Source organism: Convolutriloba macropyga, chromosome 1, assembly GCF_964194025.1.
Source record: "Convolutriloba macropyga chromosome 1, txConMacr16.3, whole genome shotgun sequence".
In the NCBI taxonomy this organism is placed as follows: Eukaryota; Metazoa; Xenacoelomorpha; order Acoela; family Convolutidae; genus Convolutriloba; species Convolutriloba macropyga.
This window is the reverse complement of record NC_134468.1, coordinates 37,217,910-37,240,333: the sequence shown is the minus strand read 5'-3', so window position 1 is coordinate 37,240,333 and position 22,424 is coordinate 37,217,910. Positions and strand designations below refer to the sequence as shown.

Sequence of the window (22,424 nt, the reverse complement as noted above, 5' to 3'; positions counted from 1 at the left end):
AGCTCTCTGATGAAAGCGATGATGACAATTTGACTTTGGCCGAAATAAAGAGAAATAAAAGATCAGAAGTTTAAAGTTTCAATGGAAGGTAAGTTTCCCTTCTGTCACCAACTAATAATCTTATCTAATTTTCAGCCTGAGCTCTTAAGGCTCTTCGGAGTGGTGGATCACGGTTTTCTTCTCTTTAAAACAACCAACTATTCTCAAGACTTTATTCTCTGTCTCTATTATAATTCAATGGCTTTCAGTAAGTTTTATTTGCTATGTATATTCATTAAATATTTATCCGGATTCAACAGAGGCATATAAGGGCATTAGGTACAGTAGTTTACAGCATAGTAAATTTAACAACAAATATACTTGTATAATTTAAATGTACCGGTTAAGAAATGTAAATTAAGACAACCAAATGTTTATTAATTCTATGACCATCAAAACAATCCTTTTTAGGACTACTTGATATCCAAGGATATCACACCCAGAAAGAAAGTTGGTGTGCTCTTGTAGAGATGTACAAATTCGTAGCCAAACTCTTTTTGAAAAAGGGAAAAACGTAAATTTTCTGGGCTTTCACGTCCTGTTGAGCTAAAATTGGAAATTTCATAAAACACGGAGTCAAATTGACAACATATTTTATTAAAATGTGTTTTCTAGCCTATTTTAATAATTAATTCCTAAACCAAGGTAAATAGGTATTTTCAACAAATAGGTACTTTCAAGTAGCTTTATAATGTAGCTTCTCTTATGCAACAAATTGACCGAGAAAATGTATAGTTTTTCGAAAAAGAAAATTGAAGTTTTAATTTTTATTACTATTTACTCCTCGATAACGGACAAATTTTCAAAGTAGTGTCAATATTCTGATTATTATTATAAAAACAATTTCGGGGCTGTTCGAAAAAAGAGAGCGCAAGCCTTCTTGGCTAGTCTCAATTTAAACTAATTATATCTAATGAAATTAATTTCGACGGATGACAAAATAAACTATCCTATAATGTCGTTTGATTTATACAAATTGATTCAGTGATAAGAAATGCAAGATTATTTTGATTATCTAAGATGAGGATCCTAAAGATATCGACATAAAAAGTGATATCAAAGATTATCAAATTAAATATTATCATTTCAAAAATCTTAGTACACTTTTGTTCATCATTTATTTTTGTGAAATGAGCAGTCGATATAAACAATATTCTTCATGTCGGGGAACAACGGAACAGCACAAGCCAAAATATAAAGTCACAGCCACATTCTACTGAATTATCAACATTGTCATAACTTGTAAACAACACTAACACTTCAGAAACTATTGCTTAAAGTTCAATTTAAACAACGCATAGATCTGAAACAATACAACTATTGTCTAACACGTTGCTCATTGAAAGATATTTGAACAAATTATCGCCAAGCCTTGATGTAGAAATAGCTTTATATTCGATTATACCAAGAAGTATATAAACTCAATGCCTCTTAGGGTATGGTAAGAACAGAATTTAGTCATCACCCTATAGATCTCCATTTCATTAGACGAAGCATTAGTACCAGTGAAGTTTTACTTAAAAATCCATTCTTCAAAAAATCATAATCTTGGAAAAAATCTTGAACATAATGGATGGCAACTCCTTGGGCACTGTTCAGTACGGATCCAAAATCTCTGGCAGGTCTTTCATCGGCATGGCAGTCGCAATACTGGACGCATCTTTCCAGGCTGGGGTTATAGTACAGGTAAAATTCAGTTTTGGGGTCTTTGAAAACAAAGGAATTGAATCAAGACTTGCTTACGATAAAATAAAAAATCTGAGGCACAGAAATATCTAATTGAAAATATTGATATTGGCAGTTTTTCATACAAAAGCATAGATATTGAATTTAACCAAGTTAGGAATTATTAATCAGCTACTAGTAAATCTGCCTAACCCGAGCTACTCGGTAATTTTGCACGTCACAAATCTTTTCAGATTTGTTCTTTGTTCAGATTTACTATGGCGGCATGTTCTCGTTCTACCTTCAAAGATACACTTATCAGAGCTCATCGGCTGAAATGGTCAGCTACTCTGTCTTCCGATCTCTTTTCCTCTTCCTCATTTCCTTCCTGACCATCGTGGATTCAACCGAGTACCCCAAGAGGTTCCGAGAACTAAACCACTTCGTCTTAGTGACGAACGGATTGTTAGCCATATCTGTGATGGCTAAAATCCTCGTGTATTATGGATCCGCATCATTCGTATCGGTTAGTATTACAACTCAACACTTCGCATCGCACGGATATCAAAACGTCTGACACAAACATTTCACACGCAATGCGAATATTAACAGCAGAACAATGAGAGAATGCTAAAAGTTACAAAAAACTGCCCGATTGCCCAGTGCCGGCTCGGTACCTTGATAGCTTGAAATTTTACACTTAATTAAATATTGGCTATAGCGATGACCAAAAATTAATGACTGAATATGCCTTACTGGAAACTTTTCAAGCACATAATCTCTTTTCAGTGGTTGTTTTGGGAGAACTGTGCCATCTCAATTTTCTTCTCAATTCTCAACCCAATTACATGGCGATACGTCAGTAACATTGACAGAATACTGGAAAAGAAAAGACGCAAAGTCGACCAAGACAGAAGGGTATCCATGGACCGAACATTGACACTCCTGGACGGTGGCAGTTTCGCCGACAGCGTTCGAAGCAGCTTGCATGACACTCGTTCTGCTAAAATCGAGAAGTTGTTGAGAAAACAAGAGAAAAAGTCTCTGTTCAAAGCGAGAAAGCTGATCTGGTTAAGTTGGACGGATACCTTTTTGTTTGTGATTGGATTCCTGTGTTCGGTGCTGTCTGGGATAACCGAAGTGTTCATCCCCTATTGTCAGGCGAAAATTGTGAACAGTGTAGTTCGTATAAGTGAGTTTATCATTTCACACATTTATAATTCACTTTCAATAAACTTTGTACTTAAAAGCTAACAGTTAGGGGAAGCAATTTTTATTCATGAATAATAAAGATAAGATCATTGCTACCAAGACTGGTCAAGCTATGGTAAACCTGAAGCTATGATTAAGTGAGAGCTCCTCCTCCCACAGACAGCTGCGGAGGCAAAAATACATCGAACCCTCAATCATTTACGTGAGATTCACATACCTTACCTCTCGGAAATCACGCCAGTGATACTGAGGCCCAAAAAGTCAATACCCAAATCTACAGACCACATAAGATCGCAAAATAGAACAAATCACAAATCACATTCGTCCAAATTCAAAATCCTCTTTCTGTGTCAGTTCAGCTCGAGCAGAAATAGGGCGGCTTCTATCCATCACCTCATACTGTTTAAATATTAAAAGATCAATTAGCCCATGCAGAATAGCTCGTCAATAAAAAATAGCACCAAAATAAACAATTTAAGTACAAAAAGTAGCTCAGTGATTAATGTTAACAGATTTGGACACGCCAGACCGTCTGTCGTACTTCAACCAGTTTGTGTTATATGTTGGACTTCTGATGCTGGGAAAGAGTGTTTTCATCCTTTTACAGTCTTCGTTCCTCCTCAGAGCCAAAGACAGACTAGAGTTCAAGATACAAAGTGTCATGTTCAACAAAATACTACAGGTATTAGAGAAATCAGAAAAGAATCAAATTTTATACGAGAGAATAGATCTTTACATGCAACTGACCATGGGACGTGGTTCGAAAAATTATGAAAAATAGAATCCACGTTATAACTTATCAAGTACCTGCTACGCCGGGATTCGAGCCATCGCTAAAATATTGCATATTCCCATTTTTTGAGATCAAGCTTAGAAACTTTGAAAACGTAAAACCTCATTTTCAATACTTTGGCAGACCTCTCTAACTTCAGTAGACATTTGACTCTTGCCCAGTGTAGAGGTGCTAAAACGTATAATCCCTCACTAATTGCCGTAAATATGCCATAATGACGTCCCATCATTGTGGTATAATTACGAGAACTGGTGAGGGCTATGCGCTCCACCAGCAGCACTATACAAGGAAAGACCCGAAAGTTAGACAGGTCTGCCAAAGTACTGATGAACGTTTTGCGTTTTGAACAACTTAGATAAGATTGATCGGCATGAAAAAAACTACATGAACTTCGCTATACGGTTGTGTCCTTTGTCAATTTATGATGACAATTCTGGAAAGCTTTTTGCGTAGGAAAAACAACAGTTCTTCGACAAGCGTTCAAATGAGAGTATGATGCAGAGAATGACGGGTGACGTGGAAAGCTTTGCAACAATTGTAACCGAGTCATGCACTACTTTCATCAGAAGTATAGTCAAGAGTACAATCGTGTTCCTATTCCTGCTATTTGCCATCAGGTATTATGAAATTCACAAAAAATAATCCACAATCCTAAGCAAGAAGATGAAAAAAGATTAAATTAAAATGACCACATTGCAAAGTTCAAATATACACAACGGGGCGGTATGATCAGAGTAAACTTCTGATAAATTGTTTTCTACAAGAGAGTATGCTACTCCATAGCAAAATTTGATAAGTTTTTGGTTGCGAACAGAATAAACAATACTTACAATCGATACTTCATCACTTCAAATATGTTTGTTCAAAACCACACAAAATCTTTTATTATACACTTTTAAAACTTGATTGAAATATGAACAAACCTCTCAATCATTATTACAGTTTCCCTCAATTGCAACAAAAGACTGAGTAATTTATCATGGCTATCAGTTGATCTTCATCCTCAAATTACAGATGAAGCCAGAAAAGGGTGCATATTTTTGAGCAAAAAAGTGAGCTTCTGTTGCTCTAATCCAAAAATCTTGAAACAAATTTAATCAAGGATACAACACGACATATTAACGCTATCAATAACGAACAATTGAGCAAAAAAAAATAACAAAACATTCAGAAGACTTAAAAAGGCCATTTCGCCTCTGTGCCTTAACTCCCTGCAAAATTATGCAAATCTGATGGTTAAACGGCTTCGTCTAAACGGTTTCCTCAACAATATACGTTAATTCAGGAATTTTATACAAACCTACAGTTTAGCAGTGTCGATCAACATGCAGACATATGTTTGGAAAAAAATAGGGCTTTATGTAAAAAATCATCCAATTTAAAAACCACGGATAACTATTTGTATTTAAGATACCATTATTGTTTACATTTGAATTTGAACAAACGGTATTCTTGGCAGAGAGTAAGAGGAGTAAACCAGAACATAGTAATGTCAACAGATCCGCATTTCAGAATAAATCAAAAATACGTGCAAAATATTTTTTTGCCGTTTCTACAGCATATAATTTGAAAAAAGTGATTTAAAGCGCTATTTTTCTTCAGCTTCGTAGCTTTTCTAGAGTTCACTAGGTATCTAGCAGCAACGGTTATAATCTGCAACTGGTGATCACAATGTATTACAGACCCGCAAAAGCATAACAAGAAAATCATTTAAAGGAATAGATCGTTTAAAGGAATTTAAGAACTATGTGTCAATCCACATGTCTTAAAACTCATGTACTAAGTTAGGCTGCATGTTTAAGGAGCGTGAAAGCATGCGAACATTATGAACATAAGCATGATGACATAGCATTCGAGTTATAATTAACATATAGATTCAGAAATAGTTTTCATTGATCTTTCTCTTGAACATCCAAACAGATACATCAAACTAATCATATAAAGACTTTTGAGCGTTGACAGTACGATTATGCATAAAAATCGGACAAGCAACATCGTCTCCGTTTTAAAGTCTTCAAATCTAACTATTAAAAGAACGAAAGTGAGGTTTTCTTTTTATCAGCCATAAATGATTGACCGTTCTTTTCAAACATGATCAACTGATGGCTTAAAGGAACCTTATTTTTTTAGAAATGAATTTTTTTATCAAGCGATAATTATGTGGATACCAAGCAGTACATATTTCTCTAAGTGCGCATTTAAAGTGTTTGAATTCCGGTTTTCCGCTTGATTATAAAATATAACACAAAATGGGTTGGCACTTTATATGCGGACGCACATCACAGATCCTCTTTGTCATCTAGTCCAGTAATTTTATGTTGTTGCACGAGTATTGGATTGATCTGTTTCAGCTGGGAGCTGTCTTTGGTAATGTTGTGTGCAGTTCCTGTTCTGATTTACATCACAATCAACTATACATACAAAGTGAACAGACTGAGAGAAGAGATCGACGACAACATTGATGACGCATTTGAACATGTTTCAGAATGCTTCAGGTATACCACTTAATGGATAATTTTCGGCATTCAGACATAATACATTTTTTTCCAGTAGAGATCAATTCAATAAGCCTGGTTATAAAAATTTAAACTCATTGAGCCCACAATTTGGACTAGAGATATCAGGTATAGTTTGAAATCGTCCGAACCATTTCCTTTTATGCAATATGTTGACCCTGACTATAACCAGCTCTTTTCATATTTAGATTCCGCCAGCCGAATAAATACAAGTGTTCATAGCTTTTACCTTGTATTTACAAGAGTTTCCTATGACCTGTCACAAGACTTATTCAAGACTTATTCCGGCTTAAGCACTACTAATTCAACAAATCGCAATACAACATCTGCATTTACAAAAGCCAGCACAGGGTCTTGCAATATATGGATCTTTCTCTGGGTCAATGAGCTTTATTAAGTAAAAAAAAAATAGTAATCTGATTATTCTTGACAACAGCCCACTTTCAACTTTGAGTTTTTAAGTTAACAACCGGTGGGAGCAATTTGCAATGCTCGCTTAGACTTTGCATTTCGTCATGTGGTAGGATTTCAACACATCCATCCATAAAATATCACAGAAAACTCCCGAAACATTGATGATATCTGATTTCAGGAAGATTAAGACATTGAAACAGTTCAGGACGGAGACTTACGAATCAAAGAACTTCACCGCACGACTCAAGAAAATTGACAACCACAAAAGAATGCTCAGCTACAGAATTGGACTCTTCAAAGGATCCCTCAGCTTCATACAAGTGGGTACATACAAGTACACTGGGTCTAGGAAATAAACGGTGACAATTTACCCAGTTCCATTTTACCCATTGCCATTTTACCCAATGCCATTATACCCAAGGCCATTATACCCAAGGCCATTATACCCAACCTGTCATTTTACCCAATACCAATATTAATTGTTTCGACCCCTCTTGAGGGGGGAGGAACTATATACTCAACTGGGTTTTTTTTTTGTTCAGTCAATTTTGGCCGATCGATATATTCATCGTAGAGAGTTGAGACTGGTATCATTAGAAAGCTTCTCCAGCGTAGAATACGGAATTAAAAAGATTTTTTTGATTTTCGTTTTTGACAGGGAGATATCGAGGTTTAAACTTTCGAGAAAATAGAGTGAATTTCGTTGATTTCATTCACCTTTTTTCGGAATTTTTGACTAAAATTTCGCCAATTTTGATAAAATTAAAAAAAAAATTCATGAAAAAGTTGTTGATTTTACGTTTAAAGACAAAATACATTGTCGTCTATTTTCATTGGTTTGGTCATTTTCATTTTTTTGGTCACAAATTCCGGCTAAAAATTTAACAAAATTCAGACTTTTTCATCAAAAACAGCACGAAATAAGATTCTTTAGTCGACTTTGATTAAATTTGCAGGAAATGCACACCCAAACACCACTAATACAATCTTTGTAGACTGGAAAGGGGGCTAATTCCACTTCAACTTCCGTTGAGAGTGCTCTCTAAATAAAACTTTGCCGTTTTTTGCTAACTTTATTCGTTGATTATCAAAAACGCAGCATTTACTTTTGATTTTTTAACAGACAAAATATCTAAATCAATGACATTCCCAAAATTAAATATTCCTAATGAACAGTTAACATTAGCAGGACTAGATCTGTACCAATCTTGGACCGTTACAATCCAAAAAAAATTCGGATTGTCATCGGTCGTTTTTTTTATTAAAAAAAATTCGATCTTTTTTATATTAATTAAATAACGGAACATTTCAAGTCAAAGCTCACTTGTGATAGGTCCTATTGGCTTTCTAATTAGCTCAAAATTAATTTATCTAGTTGATTGGTTGAAAGCTTATGGTCTTTTTTGGACTTCTAAAATATTTGATTTTTAAATAAAAAATGGCTTATTGAACTTTGCCTCCATTTTTCTCTTATTTTGGTCAACTTGTAGCTTAGCGTCAGCAATCAAAGAGTGCACCTTTTTTGCTGAATTCAAATAGAGTATTTATTGCGGTTTTACGCCTTAAGTTATGGTGTTCTGGCTTTGATACTACTAGTCTTCACAAAATTTTTTTAATTTTTAGGTATTTGCCCATTTTTCATGTTTTCTAACTTTGTCAAATTATCACGTTATTGTCAGTTCATATATCACATTTTTCGCGTTCAAAATAACGCACAATTGATGATACTTAAATCGTAAAAGATATAGATTGTGGTTCTTTACCGCTTCGACAATACTTTCTCGAAGAAATTATTTGAATTTTTTAATTTTGTCTTAAACTATCGTTTTTACTTTGTCTTTTTAGTCGTATTTAATTTCCTGAACAATGACCCGGTTTGGTTGACTTTTTCTGGAAGAGTAGATGAGCCGATGTTCTGATATTAGAAGATAGATACTGGCTTTCCTGACTTTGAATACAATTGTTTTCCAAAATAAAAAAAAAATTATTTCAACCTCGCAATTCTGTTCCTTTTATTGTCTGTTTGTTACCTGGTCTCGTTAATTAAAGGTTAAAGACGACATTATTTATGTCAAGGTAAGGTGTCAAAAGGGATTGGTGTCACAAAATCTAATGTTTTTTAACAATTCGTTTTGAATTTACTGGCTTCGACACGGGTTTTTCACAAAAAAAGTAATATAATTTTTGATTTTTGTCATATTTGACGTTCTTTTTGTAGACGTAAGACATGTTCTGGATAATTTCAAGTTTCAAGGGCTTCCTTTGGAAGAATGCACGAACCTATTCAATTTTTTCATTTTGTAATTAATGGCTTTCATGTCTTTGGAAATAAATTTTTTTCGAAAAAAAAAACAAGTATTACATAAATTTGCATTTTTTCTTTTTTGTCTAAACGCTGATTATTTTCATTAATGAGCGGCCACATAATACATTATCGGTGTTCGACGAAGGTGCAATCGAACATATTTTGGCGGCCAAAGTATGGCTTTACGGCTTCCAAAGCATTTTCTGGCAAGTTTTCAATGATTTTTTGTTTGTTGTCTGTTTGTTGTTCTTTTTGTAACTGCATAAAAAATTGAATACCAAGAGTTCTTAATTCTCTTCTATAGAAGCATTGGCAATTGTAAACCGATGGGATAGTTTAGTTGACTCCTAATGGTTTTCATTACTTTGAAATTAATTGTTTTTTTTTAAATTCAGCGAATTTCCTAACTTTAAAGTTTCTGTTCTTTATTATCTAATTGTTACCAAGCGTTTTTATGAACTGGTGAATAACCAATTTTTCCTGGTGATTTACCAGTTGATTGTTTATTTTCAGTTTTATCTGACTTTGTTATTAAATTTTGTTTTTTAAAACAGACATAAATTTTTTGATGTAATTAATGTTTGTTGTTGTTTGATTTTGTCGTTTGTCTTCGCTCGCTTTCTTAATATCGGCATATCTCATCAATCTAATGCATCATTTTTACTCTACTGAGTTATTTGCTTTGGAGGCTATTTTTTCGTTCATACACCAGTTTTTTTTTTTTTAAAAATACTTGAATTTTTTGTGTTTTTCAATCTGTTCCTCATTTGGTAGACAATTATGCCAAAATTGTGGATGAGCGGGGTCGGAACCTTATGTGCGATCGCACATTACCGAGCCGCCTTGTTTACCCTATTGTTAAAATTACCCGAACGACTATTTAGCCGACTATATAATTAAATGGCCCGTGGGACTTGATATGAAACTATCACAACCGAACATCGGATGATTGAACAAAAACATCAAAGAGCATTGGGTAAGTATCTAAATTCCGGGCCAAAAGTCTCCAATGTACAATTTAACCAAACCCTCTGAACTCCCTCTGAAAAACGCTTTTAACTAAATGGAGCAATCAACATTGAGGTAATTCTCATTGAAATGTAGCGAGACTTTGTTTCAAAAATCGTTTACTCCATTAGTGTATCCCCCATTTAATGAGCATTCCCATAATCGATGAATGGGACTTTTTAACTATCTTTGGAGGTGTAAAGTTTGAAGCTTTATGAAAACTGTCAAGTCTAAACATTTTAATGAAACAATGTCAGTCAAACACCAAAACATTGCAACTAATCAGTCCCGTTATTATCAAATTCTAAAACGTTGGACCACATATTATGTTATGTTGTATAATCAATCCTAGGTGTAATTCAAGTAATTAGTACATACATCTAGAGGTATATAAACGTTGCAGTCAACTAAATTTTGCTCATTTCGAAAATTCTATTTGACAACGAACAGATAATTGATAACATGGTTGAAAAATATATTACTACTTATTTAGATACTAATTTTAGATCACCGAATAATTTGAAAAATAAAAGCAGTTGGCTAACATAATGTGAATCAAAACTGACTTTAATACAAATATGTGCGCTAATATTAAAGGAGGCTAATATTTTAGGAGGCTCGCTAATGCGCGATGACATATCATGTTCCTATCCCGCTCATCCACAATAGTGTCTCAATTGTCTACCAAGTGAAGCACATATATGCTGCCTCTAAAACAGCAGTTCAAATTTGGCTGCTTTAGCGTTGATAGATTCTTAAAAAGGAAATACCAGACGTCTACACAAAAACCAGTTCAAACCATCGAGATCATTTTTTTTTATTTCACTGGAAGGATCACTCGAACAAACAAAACGACAGATACGAAATTAACTCTAATGCAATTTTTCATACAGACAAAAAACATTTCTATCAGGTGATTAACTATTCTTAACAAATCAAAAACAAAAAGTTAGCCCAACAATAAAAAGAAGACCACTGCGATCACTGAGAATCTAAATTAAGAAAGCAAAATCAGATCAAATTTATATATGACCTAAGTAAGAGGTTACCCAAGCCACATTATCACGAGGTAGGTCGCGATTGAATGAAACCATGTATGTCCCCGGTACAAATCAAAAATTGCTCTAGCAAACTGGTCATGAATTCATATAACCACTTCATACATTTGCAAAAAAAAACAGAAGAGAATCTGAATAAAATTCCAATTGGAACCAAAAACAACCTAACAGTTGATTCCCAAAAAAACAATCACAAGCCAATAGGATTGATTATTAGGTACATAGGATATCGCATTTATGAGATGAATTCATGCATAGACAAAATAATATTGAAAGGCACATCTTTTTCAAAAATCTGCTATCATTTTTGACAAAAAAATGAAATCATTTGTTGTTGAATAAAACACCCATAGAACGACAATTGAAGAGGGAATTAAGAAATCCGGTTTGCTTACTTTTGGCGTATGAGACCTAAATAGTAGACAATGGCTCCAGCCATTCAAACTTCTCTTAGGCTACTAATGCATTCAATTCTCAAGCCAAAACAATTTATAACAATCATTTTACTAAAGCAAAAAATTTCAAAGCAATCAATACCATAAAGTTTAAAAGAGAGACCTCATCTTCATGTAGTTTTATTTAACTCAGTATTTAACAAAGCGACCACTCAGTATTGGGACATAGTAACAATACAAAAAATAACAAAAATGGACAAATTTTCATTAAAAAACGTAGTGTTGAAATCAACAAAATCATTAGTTGTCCACAGACCATTTCAAAGAACAGCGTTTATACACCATTAGGACAAAGAAATCACACTTGTTAAGTTCAGTAGTTAATAATTTAAACAATAATTTGATAATTAATAATTTAATAAAAAAAGGACATACTTGCATACAAAAAAGGAATTAAAAACAGTGAGATCATTTTTCTTCATTTGACTAGAATAACACTACATGATGGAACGACAAACATTAAATCAAATCTAATGCAACTTCTAATTTTGAATTAAGACAATTTTGTCTAGCAAACAACAAATTTTACCAAACAAGATAAAATGAGATCCAGAAATCAAAATCTATCGCGTTTTCAAAAGACAAATTCATCATTATTCACCTGGTTTGAAGTATCATTATTTGCAACTAGACTCTAGGCATTTAAAACAAATTGAGCTCTGCACTTCCTTATAAATCTAAGATAATAATAAAATTTCAAATAATTGTCCTCCAAGCTAGATAAACAAAGGCTTAGTGAAGTAATTCAGATTTAGTTTTGGCATTTACAAAACTCTGCTGCAGAAAAAAACAGTGAGATAACTAAGCAAAACTCCAAATTAAATAAAATTGGTGTTAGAAATTGATAATAAAAACGTCTCACGGCAAAATTTAGCAAACGAATTTTGCCGACAACAAACACATGCGTTAGAGGATGAGGCAGCTAGAATCTATTGTTAATGAGAATAATTTACAAGTAGACAAAACAATTTTGAGGGGAAAACGATTTTTCCGCAATCTGCTATTGTATTTAATTAAAAACTGAACCAATTTTGAAACCATTCGCTGTTTAATGGAAACAACCTGAACTTTCAATTATGCTTCCTTGGACAGACAATTGGTCTCTAAAGCAATCCGACTAATTCATAGGCCAGTTATAAAAAATATATTAAAAAAACAAAATGAAGGAAATTTTAACGAAGTAAAAAACGTCACTTTAGCCTTTATAGCAATGGTAAACTATCAATTGAAAGAAAAAATAGAGTTCAAATATGAGTCAATTGTGATTTATGTTGACTTCAAAGAATGAGATGAATGGCAAGACAACAAAAAACAAAAACAAGTCAGAACTCAAAAATCACTTAGACTTTTTGGAAACCTTTAGTGTCCAGTCATAAAAACCATCCAAAGTTATGAACTGTAGCCATTGATAAGCTCACTTTAACTCACTACTAAAATGACTTACTACTTTTGATTACTCAAACTGGAGCAAAAGTGCAGAACAAAAATACATTTATATAGTCAGGGTTACTAAAACCCACTAATAATGAAAAATAACGTAATAGTTTAAAAACTAACAAAAATTTAAAAAAGTCTAAACTGTAAGAAAATTTGAATGCCCACAAAAATTTAAATCTTGACAGCTCTTCAGAGAAGACGAAATTCTCACGTTCACACTCTACACTGGAAAGTATATTTAAGATAGCACTCACAACTCTCTACGATGAATATATCGATCGGCCAGAAATGACTGAACAAAAAAACGGGGTTCAGCATATAGTTCCTCCCTCCCGCAAGTCGAGTAGGAACAATTACAAACTGTTTAGAAAAGCATGTAAATGCTGCAAATGCATCAAAAATCTTTTTAAAATCAAGTCTACTAGAAAAAATCATACAATTTTAAACTTCAGTGTTTATCACTAGTTACCAAAATTCAGTTAAATAAACTTATTCATGCAGTCGAAGACTTAAAAAATGCCTTAACAGTCATTTCAAATTAAATCGTTATACGAATATTTGATTTCTAAAAAAAATTGTCCATTCAATTCCCCAATTTTGCGAGATGTAAAACAGGAGGAAAATTTTGCAAAAAATAGCTCATGAAAACATTAACAAGGGAAATAAATAAAAAAATTAGTTATTTTAATAATTATAATTGAAAATATCAGAACTGGCATGTTATCGCCGGTTGCAGATGTTAATTTTTACTCCCAGGTGTCATAAAAAAATAAATAAAGACTACAAAACAAAACGCAAAGCTATAATTTACTTCTGTCAATTTTTTGTAGTAAAAATAGGCAAAAAATTGAACTATGAGATGACCATGTTCGGTTCCCTTTGACACAATATTATAAATTGGATCTCTACAAATGGAACACGTTTATTGTCGCAGTATCTTAACTTTATGTTCGTCACGAAATCAGACCAAACTGATCTTCATGAAATCAGATAACAAGGACATTTGAAATTTTTCAGGTTGGACTTTTGTTCTCAATACTGTTGTTTGGAGGACATTTGGTGATGAATCACCTGATCAATGGAGAGGACTTCCTCATCTTCCTGTTCATGCATCCTGACATGATAGAGGGCATAGACGAGATTGGTCGAACCTTCACAGAAATTAGTTAGCTTTGCCGACAATATCACTTTATAATTCATACTTCAATACCAACAGTATCACTTTATTTCAAAAAGAGCCGTACGTTAAAACTATATCATTTACTATATCATCAAACTCAAAACGGCATGACACTGATCAACAGTTTTTGCTCGCTTGTACCCTATAAGCATCCGACTTTAATCACATTAATAAAAACAACGATAATTCAGTATAACTTAACAAAATGGAGTACTACAGAAATGGAAACCCCGTTGAATAACTGACATTTTAGCTTCTTCATAATCATATTTGTTAATTGTAATTGCTAGTGACAACTCTTATGAGGCTGCATAATTTAATAGCAATCTGAATGAAATTTGTTCATGTTGGGAATGATAGTTTCCTCGCCGTATAATTGTTTTTTCAGTTCAAACATACCTTTGGGCAGTTAGATTACTTGACACAATGAAAAAACTGTATGACAACGATCAAGAGAGACGAAAGGCTGAACAAGAAAATGACAAAGATCACTCGAAACCAAAGAAGCGGAAAGGAGGAAAGAAAGGAAGAGGGGGTGGAAGTGGTAACAGTGGAGGAGACAATTTGGTGACTATAAATCGTCTCGTGAGAGGCGACGGAGATATTGAGCTGCAAATAAGGAAACGAAGACCGGTTGGGTAACCGCTTCCTGCAACTACAATAGGAGAGGGAATGACCAAGTTAAGATATTTAAGGAATCTGTGACATTTACTAACGCAATTAAGGAATTACCCAGTGAAACGAAACTTGATACACCTTGCTATGTCATGCAAGATCTTGATAACTCTTGCAAAACTTTAAACATCTTGCCAAGATCTTGATAGAGAAATATTTCTTGGAACACCTTGATAAGATCTTGACAGGATCTTATCAAGATATGTCAAGAAATTTTCTTGTCCTAACTTGATTAGATCTTGATAATTCTTGGCATATAGAAAATTTTGTTTGTAAGCAACCTAGAGTGAGGTGGTAAGTAACATGGCAAGATCTTGGCAAGATTTACCAAGATTTAGTATGTTTTTTATCAAGATGTACCAAGTTTCAGTTCACTGGGTAGCAAAATTATCCAAGCTAAAATTATCCCAGAATTTGAAATATTGCTCACAAAACAAAATAAGGCAGTACATACGAGAAAACAAGCTGTAAAAGTGATTCAGGCTGAGATATATTCAAGAACTCATTTCTTGCTGCGAATATTCTAAACAGTTATGTTTCCGTTTGCCCCTACCCCATTCCCAATACACGTTATGCACCCCCAGTTACAGAGCACGTGCCATTATATAGTATTTTATTATATAAAAAAATGTATGTGCGGTCTGGGTGTGCAAATAATATACACCCACTAAATTGCGGGCAAAACGGAAAAAATCTAGAAAAATCTATAAATTTTTTCAGCTATTTATATCTAACTGTTGACATAGACACTCAAAATGCTTTGTATGATATTCCCCAACCTACAGCAGCTTTAAGTTCAATATCTCAAAGCTGTTGCCCAATAATACACTCAACTTCCAGAGGGGTGCAATGGGACCCTACAGACCACAAGAGGTCAGAGGAGGAATCATATTTGAAAATGTCCTCTTCTCATACAGAAAACCAAAGAAGAGTGCAGCAGCAGCTAAGGCACAATCACAGCAGCCCAATCTACCTCAACTTCAAAACGAGAAAGAGACAAGTGTGAAAGAACCGAGCGCGGAGGGCACCAATGTGCTGAATGGTATTTCGTTCACGGTGGAACCTGGCCAGGTTAGCCTTGTCAATAATAATCATTTCTTCCCAGGCTAAGTTGTTTTTGCATGTTATTCGCAACAAATATGTGTACTTGATATATTAACGCATCATAGTTATCATAGGTATATAGCGTACTTGGGAAGGGATCCAAAAACCATTGCAAAAATGTCCCCCTATATTATCCCCCTACACACCCAAATGTTAATCAGTTTAAGAAAAATTTATGTAGCTTATAATAGCAACACGGTGAACACACATAAAGATTAAAAAAGGCTGAGGAGTAGAGGACGGGAAAACATCATAGAGCATACTGCTAGTGAGATACTAAAAACAAATAAAATCTGAAAGAAATGTCTAGAAGCACTTGTAAATGCTTAACAGCTGTTCTCAAAATCACAGGATTTCTTATACTCCAGGTGGTAGCGTTGGTGGGCAAAAGTGGGTGTGGTAAATCAACATGCTTGCGTCTCTTGTCCAGAATGTACGAGATAACACAGGGAAGAATTCTACTGGACGGGCGAAGCATAGACGCATATGACACAGGGTTCTTCCACAGACAGGTGGTTCATGTCAGCAGTGAGATTGAGTTGCTGAGCAGGACGATTAAAGAGAATGTACAGTATGGAATTATGGGAGCCAATGCTATTGGTTAGAAAGTGACGTCATACAACCGTTTTGCACTGATGGACGATTCAAAGTTTTAAAGTATTGAAAATAATTCTTTATAACTTACAAGTGTCAAGTAGCTTAAAAGTGTCAAGAATGAAACCAAATATAGGATATCAAAAGAGTTAAGGAATACATTGTTTAGAAAAATTTACGAGTCTGCAGCCCTAAATTATTGATGGTAAAAAAATGCAGGCTCATGAGGCAAACGCCCAACTCCACAAAATTCAACAATCGCACCCAATAGAAATTTTACTATCACATCCATTGCAAAAGAACGGATATGCAGAAACAATTCAACCCTACACAGGCAGTTTTGATTCAGAGAAAAGACATAGCTCTGTCGACAAACTATCCTCCACCTACTAAAAGCTTCAACGCATATATTTAGATCTGATGAAGGAGGCTGAAGGGAATAAGGCGCATCCTTATTTGGAGGAGTTCTATGACCACTGGGAGGACACTAAAGTTGCTCACAAGATCAGTGCAAACAAGGAACACAAACTGCTTCTGGGAAGAGCACTCATCAGACGACCACAGGTAAACAAAACTATAAGACCTTTAAATAATTCCACTTCAAGGAAAAGTCCAATATTATTTGAAAGAAAATACAATACCTCACATTGAAACTTGGTCATCTCTGAAATGGACCAAAAAGAAATTAACCTTTGACCACCATTGATTAATGCACCTAAATAAAGAAACAATCTTCTTAACATTCCATTATAGTACAAAAATCAAAATAATCGCTTTCAGAGCAACAGAAAATTAGATTTATACAGTGAAGATCAGTAATAATATGCGTTCAAGAAAATGGGCCTATTTCGCTAACAATAAAAACGGTTGTAAAATGACCCACTAACAGTCTACGAGCAGACGAGAATCGATAGAACCCAAATGACGCTAGCATCACCATCAGCTAAAACGGAGAAGATTTTGACAATCGCACAACAATATAATCCGAAACTTCACCACTTGCCCTTCACACCAAGAGAATATTATTTTTATTTGCAATTGAGAGGCCATTGAAACTCACAACTGGAGGCCACTAAAGCCCGATTGACTCGTCTTTATGCGAACCAAATCATTCTAAGGAAAACAACTATTGCAAAGAATTCAAGAAAAATTAACAGACAACCAATTACTTGTAGAAAAAGTCGTCTGGAAACAATTAAACAAAAATATTAAAAACCGGCAATTGCAGTTTTGCGAAGTAATATCAGAAAGGTAAAGGAGCCTTAGCAAAAAGAGAAATGAAAAAATACACAACTAATTGATTTGTTGAACTGCGGTGCAATTTACGAAAAAAGCAATCCCACAATTTTTTCTCGAAAATTATAAAATTAAACTATAAAAGAATTTGCGTCGAAACATAAATCAGGAAATTTGGAGCTACAAAAGGGCAAAATTCGAATGAAAGCAAGAAATTTTCTCGAGATGGATTTATAAAAGTATGCTTGAAAAGTGTTAACAGTCAAAACACATCTAAAGTTGAAGCCAAAAATCTTATTTGATCTAACCGATTTGTAGACTGTTTCTTGCTGAAAGAGTTGAGAAAAATTTATATCAAAAGAACTCATGACTAAACTAGATGAGTTAAACTACATGCTTCCCTTCTTCAACAATTATTCCCATTGAAGCATCAACAATCTTGCGCCGCCTAAGCGTCCTAAAGAGTTCTCCAAATCAAATAATTGCATAAAATCAACAGCATAAAAAACTTAGATGATAAATGACAGTTCTTTTGGGCTTCTGAAGCACATACCAATGGTGACAAAAAAGCGAAATAATTAAACAATAATATAAAAAACCGAAAATTGCAATTTTGTGAAGTAATATCAGAAAGGTAAAGGAGCCTTAGCAAAAAGAGAATTGAAAAAATACAACTAATTTATTTGTTGAACTGCGGTGCAATTTACGAACAAAGCAATGCCACAGTTTTTCTCAAAGCTTATAAAATTAAACTATAAAAGAATTTGCGTCGAAGATTAAATCAGGAAATTTGGAGCTACAAAAGGGCAAAATTCGAATGAAAGCAAGAAATTTTCTCGAGATGGTTTTATAAAAGTATGCTTGAAAAGTGTTAACAGTCAAAACACATCTAAAGTTGAAGCCAAAAATCTTATTTGATCTAACCGATTTGTAGACTGTTTCTTGCTGAAAGAGTTGAGAAAAATTTATATCAAAAGAACTCATGACTAAACTAGATGAGTTAAACTACATGCTTCCCTTCTTCAACAATTATTCCCATTGAAGCATCAACAATCTTGCGCCGCCTAAGCGTCCTAAAGAGTTCTCCAAATCAAATAATTGCATAAAATCAACAGCATAAAAAACTTAGATGATGAATGACAGTTCTTTTGGGCTTCTGAAGCACATACCAATGGTGACAAAAAAGCGAAATAATTAAACAATAATATAAAAAACCGGAAATTGCAATTTTGTGAAGTAATATCAGAAAGGTAAAGGAGGCTTAGCAAAAAGAGAATTGAAAAAATACAACTAATTTATTTGTTGAACTGCGGTGCAATTTACGAACAAAGCAATGCCACAATTTTTTCTCAAAGCTTATAAAATTAAACTATAAAAGAATTTGCGTCGAAGATTAAATCAGGAAATTTGGAGCTACAAAAGGGCAAAATTCGAATGAAAGCAAGAAATTTTCTCGAGATGGATTTATAAAAGTATGCTTGAAAAGTGTTAACAGTCAAAACACATCTAAAGTTGAAGCCAAAAATCTTATTTGATCTAACCGATTTGTAGACTGTTTCTTGCTGAAAGAGTTGAGAAAAATTTATATCAAAAGAACTCATGACTAAACTAGATGAGTTAAACTACATGCTTCCCTTCTTCAACAATTATTCCCATTGAAGCATCAACAATCTTGCGCCGCCTAAGCGTCCTAAAGAGTTCTCCAAATCAAATAATTGCATAAAATCAACAGCATAAAAAACTTAGATGATGAATGACAGTTCTTTTGGGCGTCTGAAGCACATACCAATGGTGACAAAAAAGCGAAATAATTAAACAATAATATAAAAAACCGGAAATTGCAATTTTGTGAAGTAATATCAGAAAGGTAAAGGAGCCTTAGCAAAAAGAGAATTGAAAAAATACAACTAATTTATTTGTTGAACTGCGGTGCAATTTACGAACAAAGCAATGCCACAATTTTTTCTCAAAGCTTATAAAATTAAACTATAAAAGAATTTGCGTCGAAGATTAAATCAGGAAATTTGGAGCTACAAAAGGGCAAAATTCGAATGAAAGCAAGAAATTTTCTCGAGATGGATTTATAAAAGTATGCTTGAAAAGTGTTAACAGTCAAAACACATCTAAAGTTGAAGCCAAAAATCTTATTTGATCTAACCGATTTGTAGACTGTTTCTTGCTGAAAGAGTTGAGAAAAATTTATATCAAAAGAACTCATGACTAAACTAGATGAGTTAAACTACATGCTTCCCTTCTTCAACAATTATTCCCATTGAAGCATCAACAATCTTGCGCCGCCTAAGCGTCCTAAAGAGTTCTCCAAATCAAATAATTGCATAAAATCAACAGCATAAAAAACTTAGATGATGAATGACAGTTCTTTTGGGCTTCTGAAGCACATACCAATGGTGACAAAAAAGCGAAATAATTAAACAATAATATAAAAAACCGGAAATTGCAATTTTGTGAAGTAATATCAGAAAGGTAAAGGAGCCTTAGCAAAAAGAGAATTGAAGAAATACAACTAATTTATTTGTTGAACTGCGGTGCAATTTACGAACAAAGCAATGCCACAATTTTTTCTCAAAGCTTATAAAATTAAACTATAAAAGAATTTGCGTCGAAGATTAAATCAGGAAATTTGGAGCTACAAAAGGGCGAATTTCGAATGAAAGCAAGCAATTTTCTCGAGATGGAATTATCAGAATATGATTGAAAAGTGTTAGCAGTAATCTAACCGATTTGAAGATTGTTTCTTGCTAAAAGAGTTGAGAAAAATGTAAAACAAAAGATAGACAACTATGGAAAACAAAGAACTAATGGCAAAACTAGAGTCAAACTACATCCTCCCCTCTTGAACAACAGCTCCCACTGAAGCATTAACAATTTCGCGCTGCCTAAGTGTCCTAAAGAGTTCTCCAAATCAAATAATAGCATAAAATCAAGAGCATAACAAACTTAGATGATGAATGACAGAAATAAAGGCAAAAATAGCTCTTCTGGGCTTCTGAAGCACATACCAATGGTGACAAACAAGTGAAACAATTAAACAATAATATAAAAAACCGGAAATTACAATTTTGTGAAGTAATATCAGAAAGGTAAAGGAGCCTTAGCAAAAAGAGAATTGAAAAAATACAACTAATTTATTTGTTGAAGTGCGGTACAAAATACGAACAAAGCAATGCCACAATTTTTACTCAAAGCTTATAAAATTAAACTATAAAAGAATTTGCGTCGAAGATTAAATCAGGAAATTTGGAGCTACAAAAGGGCGAATTTCGAATGAACGCAAGCAATTTTCTCGAGATGGAATTATCAGAATATGATTGAAAAGTGTTAGCAGTAATCTAACCGATTTGAAGATTGTTTCTTGCTAAAAGAGTTGAGGAAAATGTAAAACAAAAGATAGACAACTATGGAAAACAAAGAACTAATGGCAAAACTAGAGTCAAACTACAGCCTCCCTTCTTCAACAACAGCTCCCACTGAAGCGTTAACAATTTCGCGCCGCCTTAGTGTCCTAAAGAGTTCTCCAAATCAAATAATTGTATAAAATCAAGAGCATAACAAACTTAGATGATGAATGACAGAAATAAAGGCAAAAATAGCTCTTCTGGGCTTCTGAAGGAAGTACATACCAATGGTGACAAAAAAAGTGGTAGAGACGACAAACTGAAAACAGGAAAAAAAACGATTATCTCAATAATTTCCGACACTAATTTACTCCCATTATAAAACTTAATTTAAATGACAGTGATTATGAGCAATAGTTAATTGATGTCTCCACGGCGTATATTTTTTAACATTGATCGGTAGAGGTAATATCACCTCCGTTACTTAATTACAACTGTTTTGGATAAAAATTTAATTTTGCTCCTTAGGTTGTGCTTATTGATGAAGTAGCAATGAGACTGGATGCCGAGATGGAGGAACTGTTCGAGAGACAGTTGCTGAGAAACAGGACTAGGAGCGACAGCATAACAGACCCGGCTCAACTACTAGGGTAAATGATAAACGATTAGTTAGGTTGAAATTACTTCTCAGCAGGACCATCAAACAATATGTAACAAAAATGGCGGATATTTCCATTCTAACATCATTTGGTATCGAAAACTCATTGCGTTCGAATGACTTGGCAATTCTTTCTGAATACAACTTTAGATAATTCAAATAAAATGGATGGTGCTGCATACTTTCGTCTGTTTGCACGCAGACACCAACAACCACTTCCTTTGTTTTCGTATCTACTAATCTACTAAAAAACTATCACGGTTCGTTCAAGTTCCCAGCTGAGCTGCATTCAGAAATCTGAGCATGCACTCAAAAATGTAAGCTGTTTTGACTTGTTTAGATACCAACCCACGATTCTCATAATTGCCCACAAATTGAACACAATTCAACAATCTGACAAAATCATTGTACTGGATAATGGGAAAGTTGTGAGCGAGGGCACCCATGATCAACTGATCACCAGCTGTCCATACTATGTGGACCTTGTGAAGAAGCAGCTCAATGTCCTTGCCTCAACTGAGAGACACGCCAAGCAGCCGAAGATCATTAGGCCGAAAAGCTTCAAGTCACAGAGTTCCAACAAAATTCTTTAAACATGACGATTGCTTGCGTTTAAAAATAAACGACATGATCAATAGTACCGAAATTGTTCATACCACGTTACAAAAAGTCTATCGCACTGATTGTAGTATATTAGCTTAAAATCAACTTTCAAATTC

The 22,424-nt window shown here is 34.1% G+C and overlaps 3 protein-coding genes across 4 annotated transcripts in view; 2 read left to right on the top strand and 1 right to left on the bottom strand.

The window, feature by feature from the left end:
- LOC142338415 (non-selective voltage-gated ion channel VDAC2-like) overlaps positions 1-22,424 on the top strand; it is a 420,938-nt gene that overhangs the window by 241,012 nt on the left and 157,502 nt on the right. The gene's annotated exons all lie outside the window — the stretch shown is intronic.
- LOC142339892 (sperm flagellar protein 2-like) overlaps positions 1-22,424 on the bottom strand; it is a 224,973-nt gene that overhangs the window by 128,988 nt on the left and 73,561 nt on the right. The gene's annotated exons all lie outside the window — the stretch shown is intronic.
- Positions 1,209-22,345, top strand: LOC142338381 (ABC-type oligopeptide transporter ABCB9-like). Of its 2 annotated transcripts, none has more exons than XM_075388127.1 (14): positions 1,209-1,725; positions 1,976-2,230; positions 2,494-2,896; positions 3,429-3,598; positions 4,163-4,326; positions 6,061-6,204; positions 6,818-6,959; positions 13,920-14,067; positions 14,471-14,649; positions 15,568-15,828; positions 16,230-16,461; positions 16,871-17,019; positions 21,576-21,697; positions 22,046-22,345. In XM_075388127.1, the coding sequence occupies exons 1-14, from the start codon at positions 1,609-1,611 to the stop codon at positions 22,296-22,298; spliced, it is 2,739 nt and encodes a 912-aa protein (XP_075244242.1). In that variant the 5' UTR covers positions 1,209-1,608; the 3' UTR covers positions 22,299-22,345. The 2 variants fall into 2 exon arrangements, with proteins under 2 accessions (XP_075244242.1, XP_075244233.1); XM_075388118.1 differs by having other exon boundaries at positions 14,471-14,715; positions 15,598-15,828.

Excerpts from the sequence above, each read along its gene's own strand:
- LOC142338381 (XM_075388118.1), top strand. The coding sequence starts at position 1,609 with ATGGATGGCAACTCCTTGGGCACTGTTCAGTACGGATCCAAAATCTCT. Across the intron at positions 2,231-2,493 it reads GATCCGCATCATTCGTATCG|TGGTTGTTTTGGGAGAACTG; the intron begins GTTAGTATTACA and ends ATCTCTTTTCAG. Across the intron at positions 6,960-13,919 it reads GATCCCTCAGCTTCATACAA|GTTGGACTTTTGTTCTCAAT; the intron begins GTGGGTACATAC and ends GAAATTTTTCAG.